At 41.8% G+C, this 15,338-nt stretch overlaps 1 protein-coding gene across 1 annotated transcript in view; it reads left to right on the top strand.

Moving 5' to 3' along the window:
- vav3 (vav guanine nucleotide exchange factor 3) overlaps positions 1-15,338 on the top strand; it is a 90,318-nt gene that overhangs the window by 12,495 nt on the left and 62,485 nt on the right. Inside the window, exon 2 of the mRNA XM_083995151.1 lies at positions 2,635-2,751. Within this exon, the coding sequence (XP_083851277.1) occupies positions 2,635-2,751 (117 nt within the window). The remainder of the gene's footprint in view (positions 1-2,634; positions 2,752-15,338) is intronic.

Below are 15,338 nucleotides of genomic sequence, written 5' to 3'. Positions count from 1 at the left end.
GAATCCTCTACATGTTAACATTATAGCATGGAGCGCTGCCCCCTTTTTAAGGAACAGGAAACGACTGATGAAATCAGCTTCCTGTGAGGCTGTTGCCCAATATGAAAAAGAAGAAGGAGAAGAAAGAGAAGAAGGAGAGTGTGATGATGAAGCATTATGTTTAAATGAATAACTACGTATCTCTGGAGAGGGTCAGGTGTTATAGATTATTAATAAATTAAAGGAGAAACTGGACAAAATGAGGGATTTTGACGTCAAAGCAGCTCAAATCTCACCCATGCAACTAAAACTGAAGTAGTTCAGCTGTAATGATTTTAATGGCACTAATTCAATGTTTTTTTAACATTTACAATGTTGTTTGAGCACTCTCCAACTCCTTTTTTTCTTGTCCTATTTGAGTTTCTTAATTCTCTGTGTGAACTGCGGCACAGTTTCACTTGTCTTTGCTCATGTTAAACTTTAGTTCCTTGCACTGATGCACCCACAGAGTCTCACTACTCAGAAGCACAGACCACAACCACAGAGTTGGTCTTTGTGTTGGCTGTCTCGCCCTACTCTTCGTCTCACCATCGTCTTTGCATGACCCACATTACTCATGATTACAATAATCTCGCTCCTGACATTAACATTAACTAGCGCAGGCGTTAGCAGCGCGCTGGGGGTAAGGACAATGCCGACTCTTGCCGAGTGTCCGTCTAATGATAATCAACTCGCGTACACGGATATATAGGGATGAGGTCATGTTGTTGAAGCTGATCCCAGCTCTGTGATGCACAGTGATGTGGCAAAACACATCACTTCCTGACTCATCTCTTTCATCAGCATCCTCTTTTGTTCCATCCTGTATCAACTACAGGAAGGCTAATGGGCGTAAGACACACATACTGCACATTGGCTAACTACGATATGTTGACACCTTCCTCTCTCACCCCCCCCACCTCCTGCCCGCCTTCTGCCCTGCACTCCTTATACAGACCAGTCACCACCACCTCTGTAATACTACCTAATGCTGTGGCTTTTCTTTCTCAGCGTAGTGAGTGTTCCTGGGCAGCGTTCAGAGCATAATTTGGATAAATAGCTCCTGGATGAAGCTCCATTTAAAATCATTAGCTCACAGTTAAGAGGCGGTCTCAGTAAAATGACCTTGTTTATTAGAGGAGTTACTTTATTGATCATTTGATTAGATTTTTTCCTGGTGAAGGTGCATTGCCAGGAATGGCTTTTCCCGCAATGCAAAATAAATAGTGTGTTTTTTTTCTCTTCTCCTCATGTTGCCACTTTATCAACGAAATCCTGTGAAAAGGATCACAGATGGGCCGAGGTTACAGGAACAGGTGACCTCTGGGATTTGTAGTGAAGCAGCAGCGAGCTCTTGGCACCAGAGCTTTTTTTTTTTTTTATATCCATGATGTGTCTGGACTGGACTGTTTGAGCTTTGATGCTGCTAATGTCAGTGCTAGCAGAACATCTGTCTCTGGGCATGACTAACAGGACACTACGGTGGCCCTGAGAGAGGGAAAATATGCAAATTCATTAATTAGACAACACATGTAGCAAATACAACATGATGTTATATGCTTCCCGGGGACACTAGAAAGTGATGAACCTGACCTGTGGACCTTGTTATTCTGCTCCAAATTGTGATTCAAACCCCAAGTCACTGAATTGATGAAGATGTTTTCTGAATTTGTTTGTTCTTAAAGTGCGGTGCATCACTTTAAAGGCCACCGCAGGACTCAGTGGGAGTGAATCACAGTCGACCTGCGCTGACAGACTGCAGATATCATGACAGAGCAGATATTAAAAGGAAGTTTTTCACAGAAAACCCTCAAACTCAAACTTCCTGATTTTTTTCCAGGAAAGTTTTAAATGTCAAATATGCATAATGTGTTTTAATGTCATCTCAGTCTGGTCTTTTCATGTGTGAAACTTTTTTTTCCCCACAGTACGATATTGTCATAATTCTTTTAAAAGTTATTATGAGGCTTTGGCAGTTTTAAAGTTGACAAATCAGATTCCCTCTGTTTGTCACAGCTCCTCCATTGCAGCTGAACTTGTTAAAACACTGTGAAGATGCTCTGTTGATTTCACAGCTGAAGCCTCCTATCATCACAGACAGAGCGAGGAACTGTTTGTCATCCGACACATTAGAGAGAAATCTTTCAGTGTCCGGTTTGAGCCGCAGTCACAGATCTCAGTTTCGATTACATTACTGTAGCGGTGACATCATCATACTGTATCAGTAAACGGGGTAGACAAGATCTCTGCCTTTCTCTCTTTTCTTCTGCTAATTAGCCACCACTCCACTGGCCTATTTCTACAGGAAATACATCATATTAATGAACCAAGATGCTCTCATGGTGCCTATAAACACAGATTCATCCATCTTTCAGAGCCGTGGTCCTCCAGTGTCCTCGGCTGCACGGCCTGATTAGACAGCCAGAGAGAAAGCCAGCAGGCGGAGTGGGGAATAGAGTGATTTCTTTTTTCTTTTTCAAGTCACATAGTTTTCTGGAAAAGAAAAAACGAAAGATAAAAAAAAAAAACACATCATATTGTCCATGCATGTGGTTCTGTCTGGGCATTTACATGAGTCACTCACACATGAACTCTTTCTGTCTCCTCCTAACACAGTTCCTGTGCCTGAAGAACATCAGGACTTTTCTGGCAGCGTGCAGCGAGATTTTCGGCATGAAGAAGAGCGAGCTGTTCGAGGCCTTTGACCTTTTTGACGTCAGGGACTTCGGAAAGGTAAGGCTCAGTCACACGCGATGAGATGAGATGACGGCCTGCATCCACCGTGGCTGTGAGTGCCAGCTGTCCCCCCCGAGACTGCACTGATTTAGTCGAGCGCGCTTCACCCACCCACTCTCCGTCTTTGTGTCTCAGTTATGGAACTAAGTCAAAATTATTTATAAGCAGAAGTGTCTGCGCTTCTTTTTTTGCAAAGATTTATACAAGCCCAGTCTTTGATACCACAGCCTGGTTTCTGTTCAGCTCATCCTGTCACCGTGGCAGCAGTTTCTCCAGCCTCCGGGTCTTGTCTTCAGCACCATTAGCAGAAGGTTCTTTCGTGGCATCGTAGGTGCTAATAAGCACTGTCTTAGGCCACATTGCAGCTTTCCTCAGACTCCTATAAGCTGAAGCTGAAGTCAGCAACATGACCCAGCAGTTTAATTGCTTCCTCTCATTAGAGTGAAAATGCCTCAATGTGCAGACTTTACGAGGGGTTAAAAGTCTGCCCTCGGGTTCATTACTTTGATAGGATTTTCTGTCTTTGCTTGTAGCGCTGTGAAAGTGTCTGTGGCTCTTTGACAGCGCTGGTGCTGCTTTCTCCTCAAGTCCCCAGGAGGTTTAATTAGAAAACCGCAGCCTTGAGCTGAGAGAGGGTGCTGCTGCCGGACCCCGAGGCACCGCGAGGCGTTTATGAGACGACAGGGTCGGGGGTTCTACGGTTTAAAATGTGCGATGTGTGTCAGAGGGAGAAACACAGGAAGACGTGCAGTCGTAATGATTGATTAGATGTCATCACCCTCCGCTGAAATCACATCAAGAGCATCAGAGAGAGCTGAAACCATACCCAGCAGTAAGTAGCAGTAATATCAGATTAAATCAAAGACCAACTCCGCTGTTATTCTAAGATACAGTAAGCAGATTTATAATATCATGTTCGTTGTATCAGAAGTGAAACACAAAGACTGACATTTGTTTTCCAATAAAAAGGAACAGGGCATTTCTGTGTGGTCATCATGATAGAGCAGCTGTCATCACAAAACTATCATGTGAAGAAATGAACTGACCGCCACTTCAACAAAATCAATTCCTCTTATGATGAATGAACGAATAATTTTACCAATACTGATACTAGTATTGGAAATACCTCTGATGCATATGTGAATCTATGAGCCAATTTGATACGACTTCATTTATTAATGACGAATATGAATGACAATAATCACATATCCAGTCCGGTAATTAGTAGGAACAGCTGGTGTTTTTTAGGCTAAGGACTTGCGGGTCACTTTTCCTGCCTGGAGTTTGAATTGATTAGGATGTAATCAGCATGAACATCTGCATCGACGGTGCAGGTGGATCCTGCTAATGCTGCTGTTTATATTCTCATTACTGTGAATGTAAGTTCACTAATTGGTCAGTCGCCTCTGAAAAATATTCACTTAATAAAGCCTTTGACTTACAAAAGACATGTTAATACCGTCTCCCACAAGAACATATTAGTGATGCATAGTGCAAGGGAAAAAAAAAACCCTTGCACTGTAGATTATGAAAAAATATATAAAGACTATATAAAGATCCTCAGAATAGAGATGGAGAATGAAAAAGGGCTTTAGATATGGTCAACAGCTCATTTTTATCCCCACTTGAACGTTCATTTTCACTGGCGTGCTGAGCTGAATTAAGATGCAGGGAGAATTAAGTCATCTATTCATTAAGTCATCTATAATTAAAACACATTTGGACCGCTGGCAAGTTTCTTCCTTCGCCCTCAGAGGGAAATATTTTCACAGAAAATCTACAGAGGCTTAATGAATAAAGATGTGCACATCCAAATCTTTGTCCTTATTGTTTGTAAAACAAAAACTGTGACTGTTAGATTTGCTCATCATCAGGATTTTGTGCTCCAAATATTATCCCCTGTATGCATTTGGAAGAAAAGGAGCTTCTATAGACCTGAAATAAAACACATGCATTCACAGAATAACCTTGATATGTCTAATTATTCAACAAAAAAAAACACATTTTGTTGGCTACAGACGGAGCCAGGCTATATGCTAAGCTAAGCTGAGCTAATCGCTGCTGCTTGTAGCTTCATATTTAGCAGACCTACATCTGTGGCATTGATCTTTTCAGCTCCTCCAGCGAATAAGAGTATTTATATATCTGGTGTTTCAGGAAAATCCAGTCTGTTTTTGGAATATTACACTCAATAAGGCTTTCAACCATAAATGATATCTAATAGCTGCTCAGGGCATGACATGTCACTACATGACTTTAATGTCTGCCCGGTTAGTTCCTCAGCGCTGACCCCCCTCGCCCCTCGCCCCCGCCCCAAACACGTCTTTAAGATGAGATGATAAACTTTTATTTCAACCTTGAAGCACAGGCTCGTTCTCAGATTTTCTGATGTCCAATTTCATCCTCATTCAACCCCCCCCGACTCGTGCTTTCAGCTCGCTCGGCCTGAACACTTTGATGACTCTCCTGAGTGAATCCCACATTGCCCAGAGTGAATTTAACATCTCTGAAATTAGACAGCAAGCCTGGCCCCGTAATCCTTGCATGGCTGGCTCTGCAGAGGCTAATGGAGTGAGGAGAGGAGGGAATGGGTGAAGCTGCCACTCACCTGCAGCCCCAGTGTTTTGTTGTGTTTTTTTCTTTTTTTTTCTTTTTGTGTTGTGTGTGTGTGTGTGTTTTAAAAATAGCTGCTGGACTACTACTGAATAAAACATCAGACGAGTCTGTTTGTTTTAGCCTTTATCAGGCAGCCTGAAAATGCTTCAATCCTAAAAGCTGGGGAGACGGAGGAGTCCTCAAAACATAATCAGAGTCAGAAGACAAAGTGAAAGCTTCTGTGTGTGTGTGTGTGTGTGTGTGTGTGTGTGTGTGTGTGTGTGTGTGTGTGTGTGTGTGTGTGTGTGTGTGTGTGTGTGTGTGTGTGTGTGTGTGTGTGTGTGTGTGTGTGTGTGTGTGTGTGTGTGTGTGTGTGTGAGTGTGTGTGTGTGTTATAACATTAATACATCTGACAAAACAGCTTTCGGCTTGTTGGTGCTTTTGAATTTTAAAATGTGGCAGCACGTTGTTGTGATACAACAACACAACACCGACAAGTACAGCAGGTCTGTGTGTGTGTGTGTAGCCCCTTTCCCCTCTGTGCACCAACATCTGGTTTGTGCATCTGTCTTGTAGACACATGCAGGGGTTGTGGGCTCTGTAGGGAGAAGAGAAACTTAGATCCATAGGCCATACATACACATACACACACCCACACACACACATGCATGCTGATACACACCTGGCACCAGAGCACCAGGGTAAGAGCCACAACATCCTCTTGCTGTTTCAAGTGTGTGAGTTTTTTTTTTCTAACCTGCAGAAGAATTTATTTGACACAAACATTATGGATTTGTGTGTCTGTTGTCATAAACAGCAACACACACTGCAGTGGAAAATAAGCAGTGAGAAAAATCATACCATGACATAACATATGTGACACCATGAGGCTTCAAACACACAGATATAGTCGTATTTCTAGCTGTTATAGGACTACAAATATCATCATAACCTTTATTTAAACTCTGAGATACTAAGGAGTAACCTCATTTACAATATAGCCGAGATGAAACACAAAACATTTGAAACATACATAAGCAGTTAAACATAAGTGTAGTTAAAAGAAGGAGCAGTTACAGGTCAAATAAGATGTAGTTATGATTTTAGATTGCCCTTTTGATAAAAGTGAGGTAAGTTTCAGATGATTTTGCAAAGTGTTCCAGGTTGTAGGTGCACAGTAAGAGAAACTGGTCTTTCCAAGTTCGGTGTTAACAGAGAAATATGGCTTCTACATGTAGGCATCTCTTCAACTGCATCAACAGACCTACAGACAAGTGCAGCTGATGTTTCAGAGACATTGAACACATCAAAACGTGTTACTTTTATTTGGTTAATCAGTGTATCGAGCTCTTCCCTTGAGCATCCCCTCCCCTGACCTCGTGTGAGAACATTCTTGGTTGTGAAAATACATCAGATACACCCAGAGAAACGGTGACTAACTGTCTCACTTCTATTTTATTGCTGATTCCAGTCCCATCAGCTTGTTTTAAAATAGAGCTTAAGTGCTGACAGGAGCCGGCCTTACTCACACTCACATGACGGACAGTTGCTTAATTCTTGGAAAAACGGAGAGATTGTCACAGACTGACCTGCTAAATAATTTAGGTAGAGGAGTAGCAGTCAAGCTGTGCTTCTCATTCAGTCAGCTGTTTCCCATGAGTCCTCGACCTTCAGTGCTTCACTATACGGCGTATTACATGGGAAATGCACAATGCAACTGATATAATGAAGCAAATGTAATGAAACTAGACGATTCTGCATCATTTGCTCTTCTCTTGTCTTTTAAGTGAAAATGCAGTAGTGACAGCATTTGATCCTAAAACGTCATGCATGCTCATTTCTGCACTAAATATCTAATTCCTAATTAGTAATATTATATATACTATACTGTATGAAGTAATTATATAGTATTTTTGGTAATGTATAAAAGACACAGAGAAGATAGAATAGGATTTTTTTTATTTAATTACTCATCAAATTACTGATTCAAAGAGTTTCCTGTTATTTTGTGAAGTTGGACATTTATTTTTTACTGAATTTATCATGAAAATTACGAGTAAACCCAAATTCAAATCTCAGAAGAAAAAAACCCACAATCACAGAGTGATGAAGACTCTGGGCTTCTTGTGGTCTGACTCTCTACACGGTTTAGTGACTTCAGGTCAATTTGCTCTGCAGACTATGCAAATTTCTCTTTCTCTGTAACTTCCTCTAAATGAGCCAGAAGACGCCACACCTGCATGCGTTTAACCGTATCTGTACCGTATCTGTATATGTAAATGATGTGGCATTAAGAGATCAATGCAGCGTCTTCTTTTATTTCTGCAGCTGTTCGTCCATCTGCAGTGGTTACTGGTTTCTAAAGTCCTGACGCGACTGACTCTGCTGTTTGAAGTGGTCTACCTCGACACCAGGTCACAGTTTGAAAACCTTTGAACTGGTTAGATATGGACACAGACTGTACAGTAGAAACTATCAACTCACCCCCCCAGTGAACGTGACTCTATTACCTACTAACACTGGTTCTCTTGGGTTTTTAGATGGATGAAGATGAAGATAACATTTTTTTTTCATAGTGGGGGGAAGAAAACAACAGACTGGGGGGGAGGGGAAGTCAAAGGAAGGAGACAGACAAAGAGGGTTTATTGATTGGTGTCTTCCTCCTCAGTTGACTGTGATAAATTTAACTGTGGAAATCCACTAAAGGCTGATGCACCCCCCCCCCCCCCCCCCCCCCTCCCAATCCCATCCCATCATCTCTCCCTCTCTGCCTCTTCCCTTTGTCCTTCAGCCGTGTTCTCGGCAGCAGATCTGTGTGGTCAGATATCAAATGTCTGCTACGTGCTAATGGACACTCTGCACTGCATGGCTAAACTGCAGTAACGGTGGTTTTTAAAGGCCACCATAAGGTTTACTGCAGTGTGAGGAGTCGTCAATATACATTGGGATGATGGTGGCCTTTTATTTAAAAGAACATAGTATTGGCTCATTAGTGACCTCCCCCCACCTCTGAATATGACAGAGGTTTCTTCTACGATCTAGTTATCTCTCCAATTTAGCATCAGAGGTTTTACTTAATAACTTTGTAGGTGTCTGTCTGCCATTAAATCTGCAGTGACCTTCAGCCTTCAGGAGCTCTGAACCCATATAATACATCTTAGTCTATTAATGCGCCTCCATAGGCTGTCTACCATCAATATAAAAACAATGCATATATACAGGAAACAGTGGAGTGATGTCATGGATTTATTTGCTCTGTAGAACACATGCAAAAAAATAACTGGTAGGATTTTACTGGCAGGCAGCTGTAGGGCAAACCTCAGATATTTTTGACCTGTAAAGTGCAGGTGTATAAGCATTAACGAGTAACAGCGTCAGATAAACAAATTAACAGCAAATTAATGTTTTCCGGTTCACTGTCTCTGGCCCTCTGTGGGAACTGTGTAGGTGGCTCAGTCAGGATTACTTCTGAGAGCTCGAGTCAAATATTTATGCACGGGAATAAAGAGGTGTCATCTGCAAAAAAAAGAAAGAAAAAAATGTAGTTTGATTCAGGAAGTCAGACTGTGGACGTGGAGAGCTCGGATACTTCAAGGTGAAGAGATGCCTCTTGGCGTTGGATTGTGTAGTAAGTCCGCTCTGACATGCAATATAAGGGGAAAGTGAAGTGTGAAGGTAGAAAGGAGTCAAAGCTTTGGCTCAAATCTGTCTTTCTCACTCTAATGCAGTGTGGGTTATTTTATTACCTCAGGCTTAGGCAGATATTTGATAATATCAAATATCATGATGTTCAATTTTTGTCCCTCCCCTTCATATTTCACTGCAGAATAATTCTTCCTTTATATTCTACTTGGGTATAAACAAAAGTTCAGCCTGCTGTTTATTGGCAGTGCTGCTGCTTATACATAACAATAACCCAATGATGATGTAATTGTTGTAATATTTGGGCTGGACTGTATTGAGATGTTAGGTTTTGGGTGGATACAGTATAGACTGTGCGGTTGTGGCCTGTTCGTGCTGTGTCTGTAAAAGCTTCCCTCGCTTCATTAACTTTCACTTACAGTTCACAGAGTTAAAAACCATCTCCAGAACCATTTGAAGCTGCTGAAAGCTCTGCAGATAATTCATAGACTCCCAGTGACTGACGGCATGATAGCCGCTTCCACTGGAATCACACTCGCCTTCATATCGACTGGATTTTTTTTCTTCTTTCTTCAAGCGTGAATGCACAAACACACTCATACGCGTGCAAAGACACACAAACCCCCCCCCCGACCCGCTGGCTCAAAGACAAGGGCTCAGCCGGAGCGGCCGCTCGCTTGCTCGCTGCCTCTCTGCCTCTCTGCTTGCCAGCTGTAGAGATTGGTGGTGTCTTTGATTGTTTCATGGTGTTGGGGAGAAACTTCTTTTGATGATGGCAGACATGTGTTTGATCCCTGTGTGAGCACACTGGATGTCTTAGCTGTAGCAATGTCACCTAATGGCGAGGAGGGGGTTTCTGTAGGGATATTTGATCTCCACCCTTTAAGCCTCACCGGTCTGATTCTTGATGTTTACTCCCAGCTACTGTCACTTCACACACAGGCAGCCGCAGCAGCACAAGCTGAAACTCTTTTCTGAGCTTCAAAGGTGACAATTAAAAGTTGAATAATGATAATGCTCCTCCATAGGCTGATAATGCTCCTCCATAGGCTGTCTACCATCAATATAAAAACAATGCAGATATACAGGAAACAGTGCAGTGATGTCATTGTGCACATCTTGTATGAGCACAGCTGGATAACACATGCAAAAAACAACTGGTAGGATTTTACTGGCAGGCAGCTGTAGGGCAAACCTCAGATATTTTTGACCTGTAAAGTGCAGGTGTATAAGCATTAACGAGTAACAGCGTCAGATAAACAAATTAACAGCAAATTAATGTTTTCCGGTTCACTGTCTCTGGCCCTCTGTGGGAACTGTGTAGGTGGCTCAGTCAGGATTACTTCTGAGAGCTCGAGTCAAATATTTATGCACGGGAATAAAGAGGTGTCATCTGCAAAAAAAAGAAAGAAAAAAATGTAGTTTGATTCAGGAAGTCAGACTGTGGACGTGGAGAGCTCGGATACTTCAAGGTGAAGAGATTCCTCTTGGCGTTGGAGTGTGTAGTAAGTCCGCTCTGACATGCAGTATAAGGGGAAAGTGAAGTGTGAAGGTAGAAAGGAGTCAAAGCTTTGGCTCAAATCTGTCTTTCTCACTCTAATGCAGTGTGGGTTATTTTATTACCTCAGGCTTAGGCAGATATTTGATAATATCAAATATCATGATGTTCAATTTTTGTCCCTCCCCTTCATATTTCACTGCAGAATTATCATTAATAATTTTTTTTTTTTTTTTTTTTTTTGAATAATGAGGTTTCGATCTTCGGTCCTCTGTCGGTCATTTACACTTCACTGCTAAGGTACTGACTTTATACTGACCACCTGACATGAGTTCTGTTTATATAGAAAGCATACCCTTACAGAAAAAACACATGAACTTCACATGTGATAACATGTTTTACACATGTGCTCTACATGGTAACACATGTGATACCATGTAGAGCACACATGTAAAATATGTTACTACATGTGAATCACATGTGAAGTTCATGTGTTTTTTTCTTTAAGGTAATGCTTTCTATACAAACAGAACTCAGGTCAGTTGCTGGTAACATGTTTTACACATGTGCTCTAGTCTACATGGTATCACATGTGTTACCATGTAGGGCACATGTGTAAAACATGTTACTATACGTGGAAAATGGGTTCACATGGGAATTCAAATGTGACTCACATAAAATTGGGCCAAAACCACATTTCCCATGTGCAAATAACATGATTCCCATGTGCCAAACTTTTCACATGTGAATCATATGTTAAGTTCATGTGTTTTTTTCTGTAGTAGTAGTTCTGTAGTTCAGTTTTTCAGCGATATCACATAGGAAAGGTAACAGCCCACAGTTTCTTTTCCCAGCTTTGCCGAATTAATATGAATTAGAAACAGCTGAGTTCATTTGCTGACAGTGGAGTTGGAGAAATTAGCATTTTAGTGGCATAATCATTTACTTTAGCTTTTTCAAACAGCGATTTCCTAAACGCAAATCATTACTCTCCTGCACCCGTTTGAACAGACGCAGGGGAAATTAAGAGCAGCCTAATGCCGTGTTCACGTCATCAGATTTACTGTAATTACCAGTTTCCCACTTGTAGATAGTGTTCACATTAACATCCAACTTGTAATTACCACTGGGGGAATGTTTATATTCATAAGGATGATAATCTGACTGCTGGAATCTGCAGAAATGAGTGAGAGGCAGTTGTGCATGAAGACCCCGACTTGACCAATGAGTCAGCCGTATTTCATCATACTAGAAATTTTGTGTGGTTTTTCTCCTAAAGAGAAATATATCCAGATCCAGATCCTGAATAAGCAGCAGGAGAAAAAAATGTTTGTTTTTTTATTTTTAAATTGTGAAATAAAATGTGCAAAAAAATGGGAGAGAGCTGAGCCGCTGTGTCACCATCTGACACTGATGCTCTTTTACCTTTGCTGCTACAATGATTTACCGTAAACAGCAACAACAGGGTGAGTGAAGCTTTAACATGTCAGAACAAACCATGTGTGTACCCTTGTGTATGTGTCACAAAGATAAATTCATCTTCTTTTATTATTATTTATATTATCTTCTTGCCAACGAGCAGCTGATTTTAGACTCTGTCACATCCAGGTTTGAAAAATATTGAACATTTAGACAAACTGCCCACACAAAGCGCTTGTGTTTGCGGAGGTAGAGAGCTGAGAGACTGGGAAAATGGATTAAGATGAAAATTGTAACCTGTTAATGCCAAAACCTACTCCAACGGTTTATTGGAAATGGACTGAAATGATTAAAAACAGGCACCAGCGTAGCTCGAGGCTTCGAGTCGCGTCCACGGTGCGTTTCCTGTCGTCACACAAAATGTGGAACAACTCCTCTGACATCTCTTCTCTGACATTTAAAATGCCACATGGACCTTTATAAATGCGAATGAGGGAATAAGACGTTTGTGTGCATGTGTGTGCGTGTGTGTGTGCTTGCAGGCTGACTCATCTGAAGTTTCAGTAAGCAGCAGGAAACAGGAAGAGGAAATGGTCATGGCAGAGCAGAGCAGAGCCCCTCTGGAGCTTCAGCGTACGAGTGTGTGGATGTATTTGAATACAGTTTCAGGTGTGATGCTGCAGCTCAGGCAGATGTGATCCACACTCCCACTCAAGAGGTTCAATTCAAAACTGCCTCCCCCTGGTGGGTTGTATCCTCATGGGGCCGATGAGCCCAGTGAGAGCTGCATCGTTCGTGAGTGTGTGAATGTTTGAGTGTGTGTGTATGAGACCAAGACAATTGGACTTCCCCTAAATTTCCTGCTTGTATCTGTGATGTCCTGTCAGACTCTATCAGATGCTCACTTTTCCTGTGACCGGCTCCTGGCCCCTGGAAGTGGAAGTTTGTGTGTGTGTCAAGTGGAAATCTGGATGGGGGGAATTTATATTTATATTTTTGGCGTGTGTGTGTGTGTGTGTATGTGTCGTTGCACCATACCGGTTCAAAGGAAATCTCCTGTTGAGTCTGTAACACAAAACCGCAGCAGGTAGCCTGGCTGTATATATACAGGCCACTCTATATGTGTAGCCTCACCATGTGATTCATTTTTAAGACTTGCATACTCTGCAAATATTGGCCTTGTTTTATGTCCTCTCTTTGTAATTCCTCCTTATTTTTTATTTATTATTGTAGATCTGTGTTATTCTAATTCGAGTAACACCTCCCCCCCTGTTGTTGATTGGCAGTTTTCGGTGAACAGTGTGAGGTTGACAAGTAATTCTTCTTGCAGGCACCTTAGTGTGAAGCTTTGAATCTCAGGCTGTTGCCGGGTATTGAGGTTACCTGGCCATGAAAACATGCCAGGTATTTATAGGCCACTGCTGCGTCTGGGCCAGCCAGAGAGCATGTGAAGCTGAGCCACTGTGGTCAGGATCAAAGACGACCAAGACAGAAGTGCAGGTCTACAACCCGAGCCTCCTCCTCCCCTCGCTGTCCTACTTTCTGACAGCTTCTTCTTCTCCCCCCCCTTCCTCCCCTTCCCCTCAGCTTCACTACTGAGCACTTTGCTACCTGGAAATACAAGAGGAAGATGCACATCTCACTGTGACAAGGTTACACTGATGTCGACTGGTACTAAACTGTTGTCGGAGGTCGGATCCGTGAGGGAACTGAGACAAGTATATCGGTTTATTCAGTATCTAACAATTCTTGCTTTTATAAAAACGACAATATTTGTCTATAAGATGTCTCTAAACTGAACTTTTCTTTTATAATAACAAAATTTGTCCAGTTTGGTAACACTTTATAATAAGTACACACTATTAAGCATTAGTTAAGCATTAATAGATACTGAATTCTTCATTTATAACGCATGAATACTCATTCGTATGTAGTTTATGAATACAATTAGTGCTTATCAATGATGAGTAAAACATTTTTAACTGTTTATAAACAACATTCTAATGAGTATTATGTATTTATAAATGATGAATTCAGTATTTAATGCTTAACTAATGTGTACTTATTATTGTAAAGTGTTATCTCCATTTCATAATATTATTTATAGGCTTTTCCATCCTGATGAGAATTAAACATCATGGCTCCAAATGATTTTAAACATCAGTAAACGAGACCAAACGGCCTGTAGCCGTCCTGTGAGACCGAAGTTTCAGCTAAACGCTAACATCTCCCATGGTAACGTCTCCACGGCGACATGCTAACGTGAATCCAAAACGCGCGGCAACGCCCCCTCCAGACTTGAAGACTGAGTTGAGTTGTGTATATGTACACTGACATGTTTGCGTCGAGTGGGTGAGCAGGGAGGAGGGGGGGTGAACTTTGATGAGTGTGCACTTTGAGATCTCATCATCTGTTTCCATGGAGATGCAATGAAATTAATAAATCTGTTCATATTTTGTAGGCACAGTATTTATTTATTTATTTATTTATTTGCATATCTGTTTGGATTGCAGCCTATTCAGATGCACTAGGAAGTCAGAGGGTGAACTAAAGTTATTAGAATATTTCCAGCGGGGAGCTTGAAAATCTGTTAGAAATTTCTCAGTAACCCATAAAATAAATCAAGTTATAGGTTCAAACTCTGCAAAATGTCTGGACAGAATTGATCTAACAGACTTTGACGTATTTCAGCCCGGACCAAAGCAGCGGCTCGGCTGGCAGATGTGATGGAGCCAACAAGCATCAGAGAAGCCACTCACATGTCCTGCCTGCTCTACAGAAACACAGCAATGAAGCAGCTGCTCTGCGGTTTAGAGGGATAGTTCAACATTTTGGCAAATTGGCCCATTGCCATAATCCCTATAGTCTTAGCAGTAGGTTTGTTACCTTTAATTGTCGGTGCAAGATATTTTTAGAACGGCGGAGCAGAGCCGCGAGCTGCTCAGAGCTAAGCTACGGAGGCTAAAGGGATTTTTTGGTTTCCCTCATCAAACTCATCAAATACACAATCCAACAACTCCACAACGCTCTGGAGGACAAGTTGTGACCTGCACATTCACCACGCTATGAGATAATAACAGAACGTTACGAGACAGAGTTGTTTTAGAGGTAAATTCATGCAAAACCGCTGATGCACGTTCCTGTCGGGGGCAGTTTTTCAGCAAGCAGTCTCTGTATTTACCTCGAAAACAACTCCGTCTTGTAATGTTCTGTTATTATCTCATAGCGTGGTGAATGTGCAGGTCACAACTTGTCCACCAGAGCGTTTTGGAGTTGTTGGATTGTGTATTTGATGAGTTTGATGAGGGAAAACAAGAAATCCCATGAGCCTCCGTAGCGTTGAACTATCCCTTTAAATATGAAGAGAGTGGAACTGTAATACCGATCCCTCTTACAGGCGGCTGCACGAGGTGCGTTTAGATTCAGAACA

This window comes from Trachurus trachurus (genome assembly GCF_905171665.1).
Source record: "Trachurus trachurus genome assembly, chromosome: 20".
In the NCBI taxonomy this organism is placed as follows: domain Eukaryota; kingdom Metazoa; phylum Chordata; class Actinopteri; order Carangiformes; family Carangidae; genus Trachurus; species Trachurus trachurus.
This window is presented reverse-complemented; position numbering and strand designations above follow the sequence as displayed.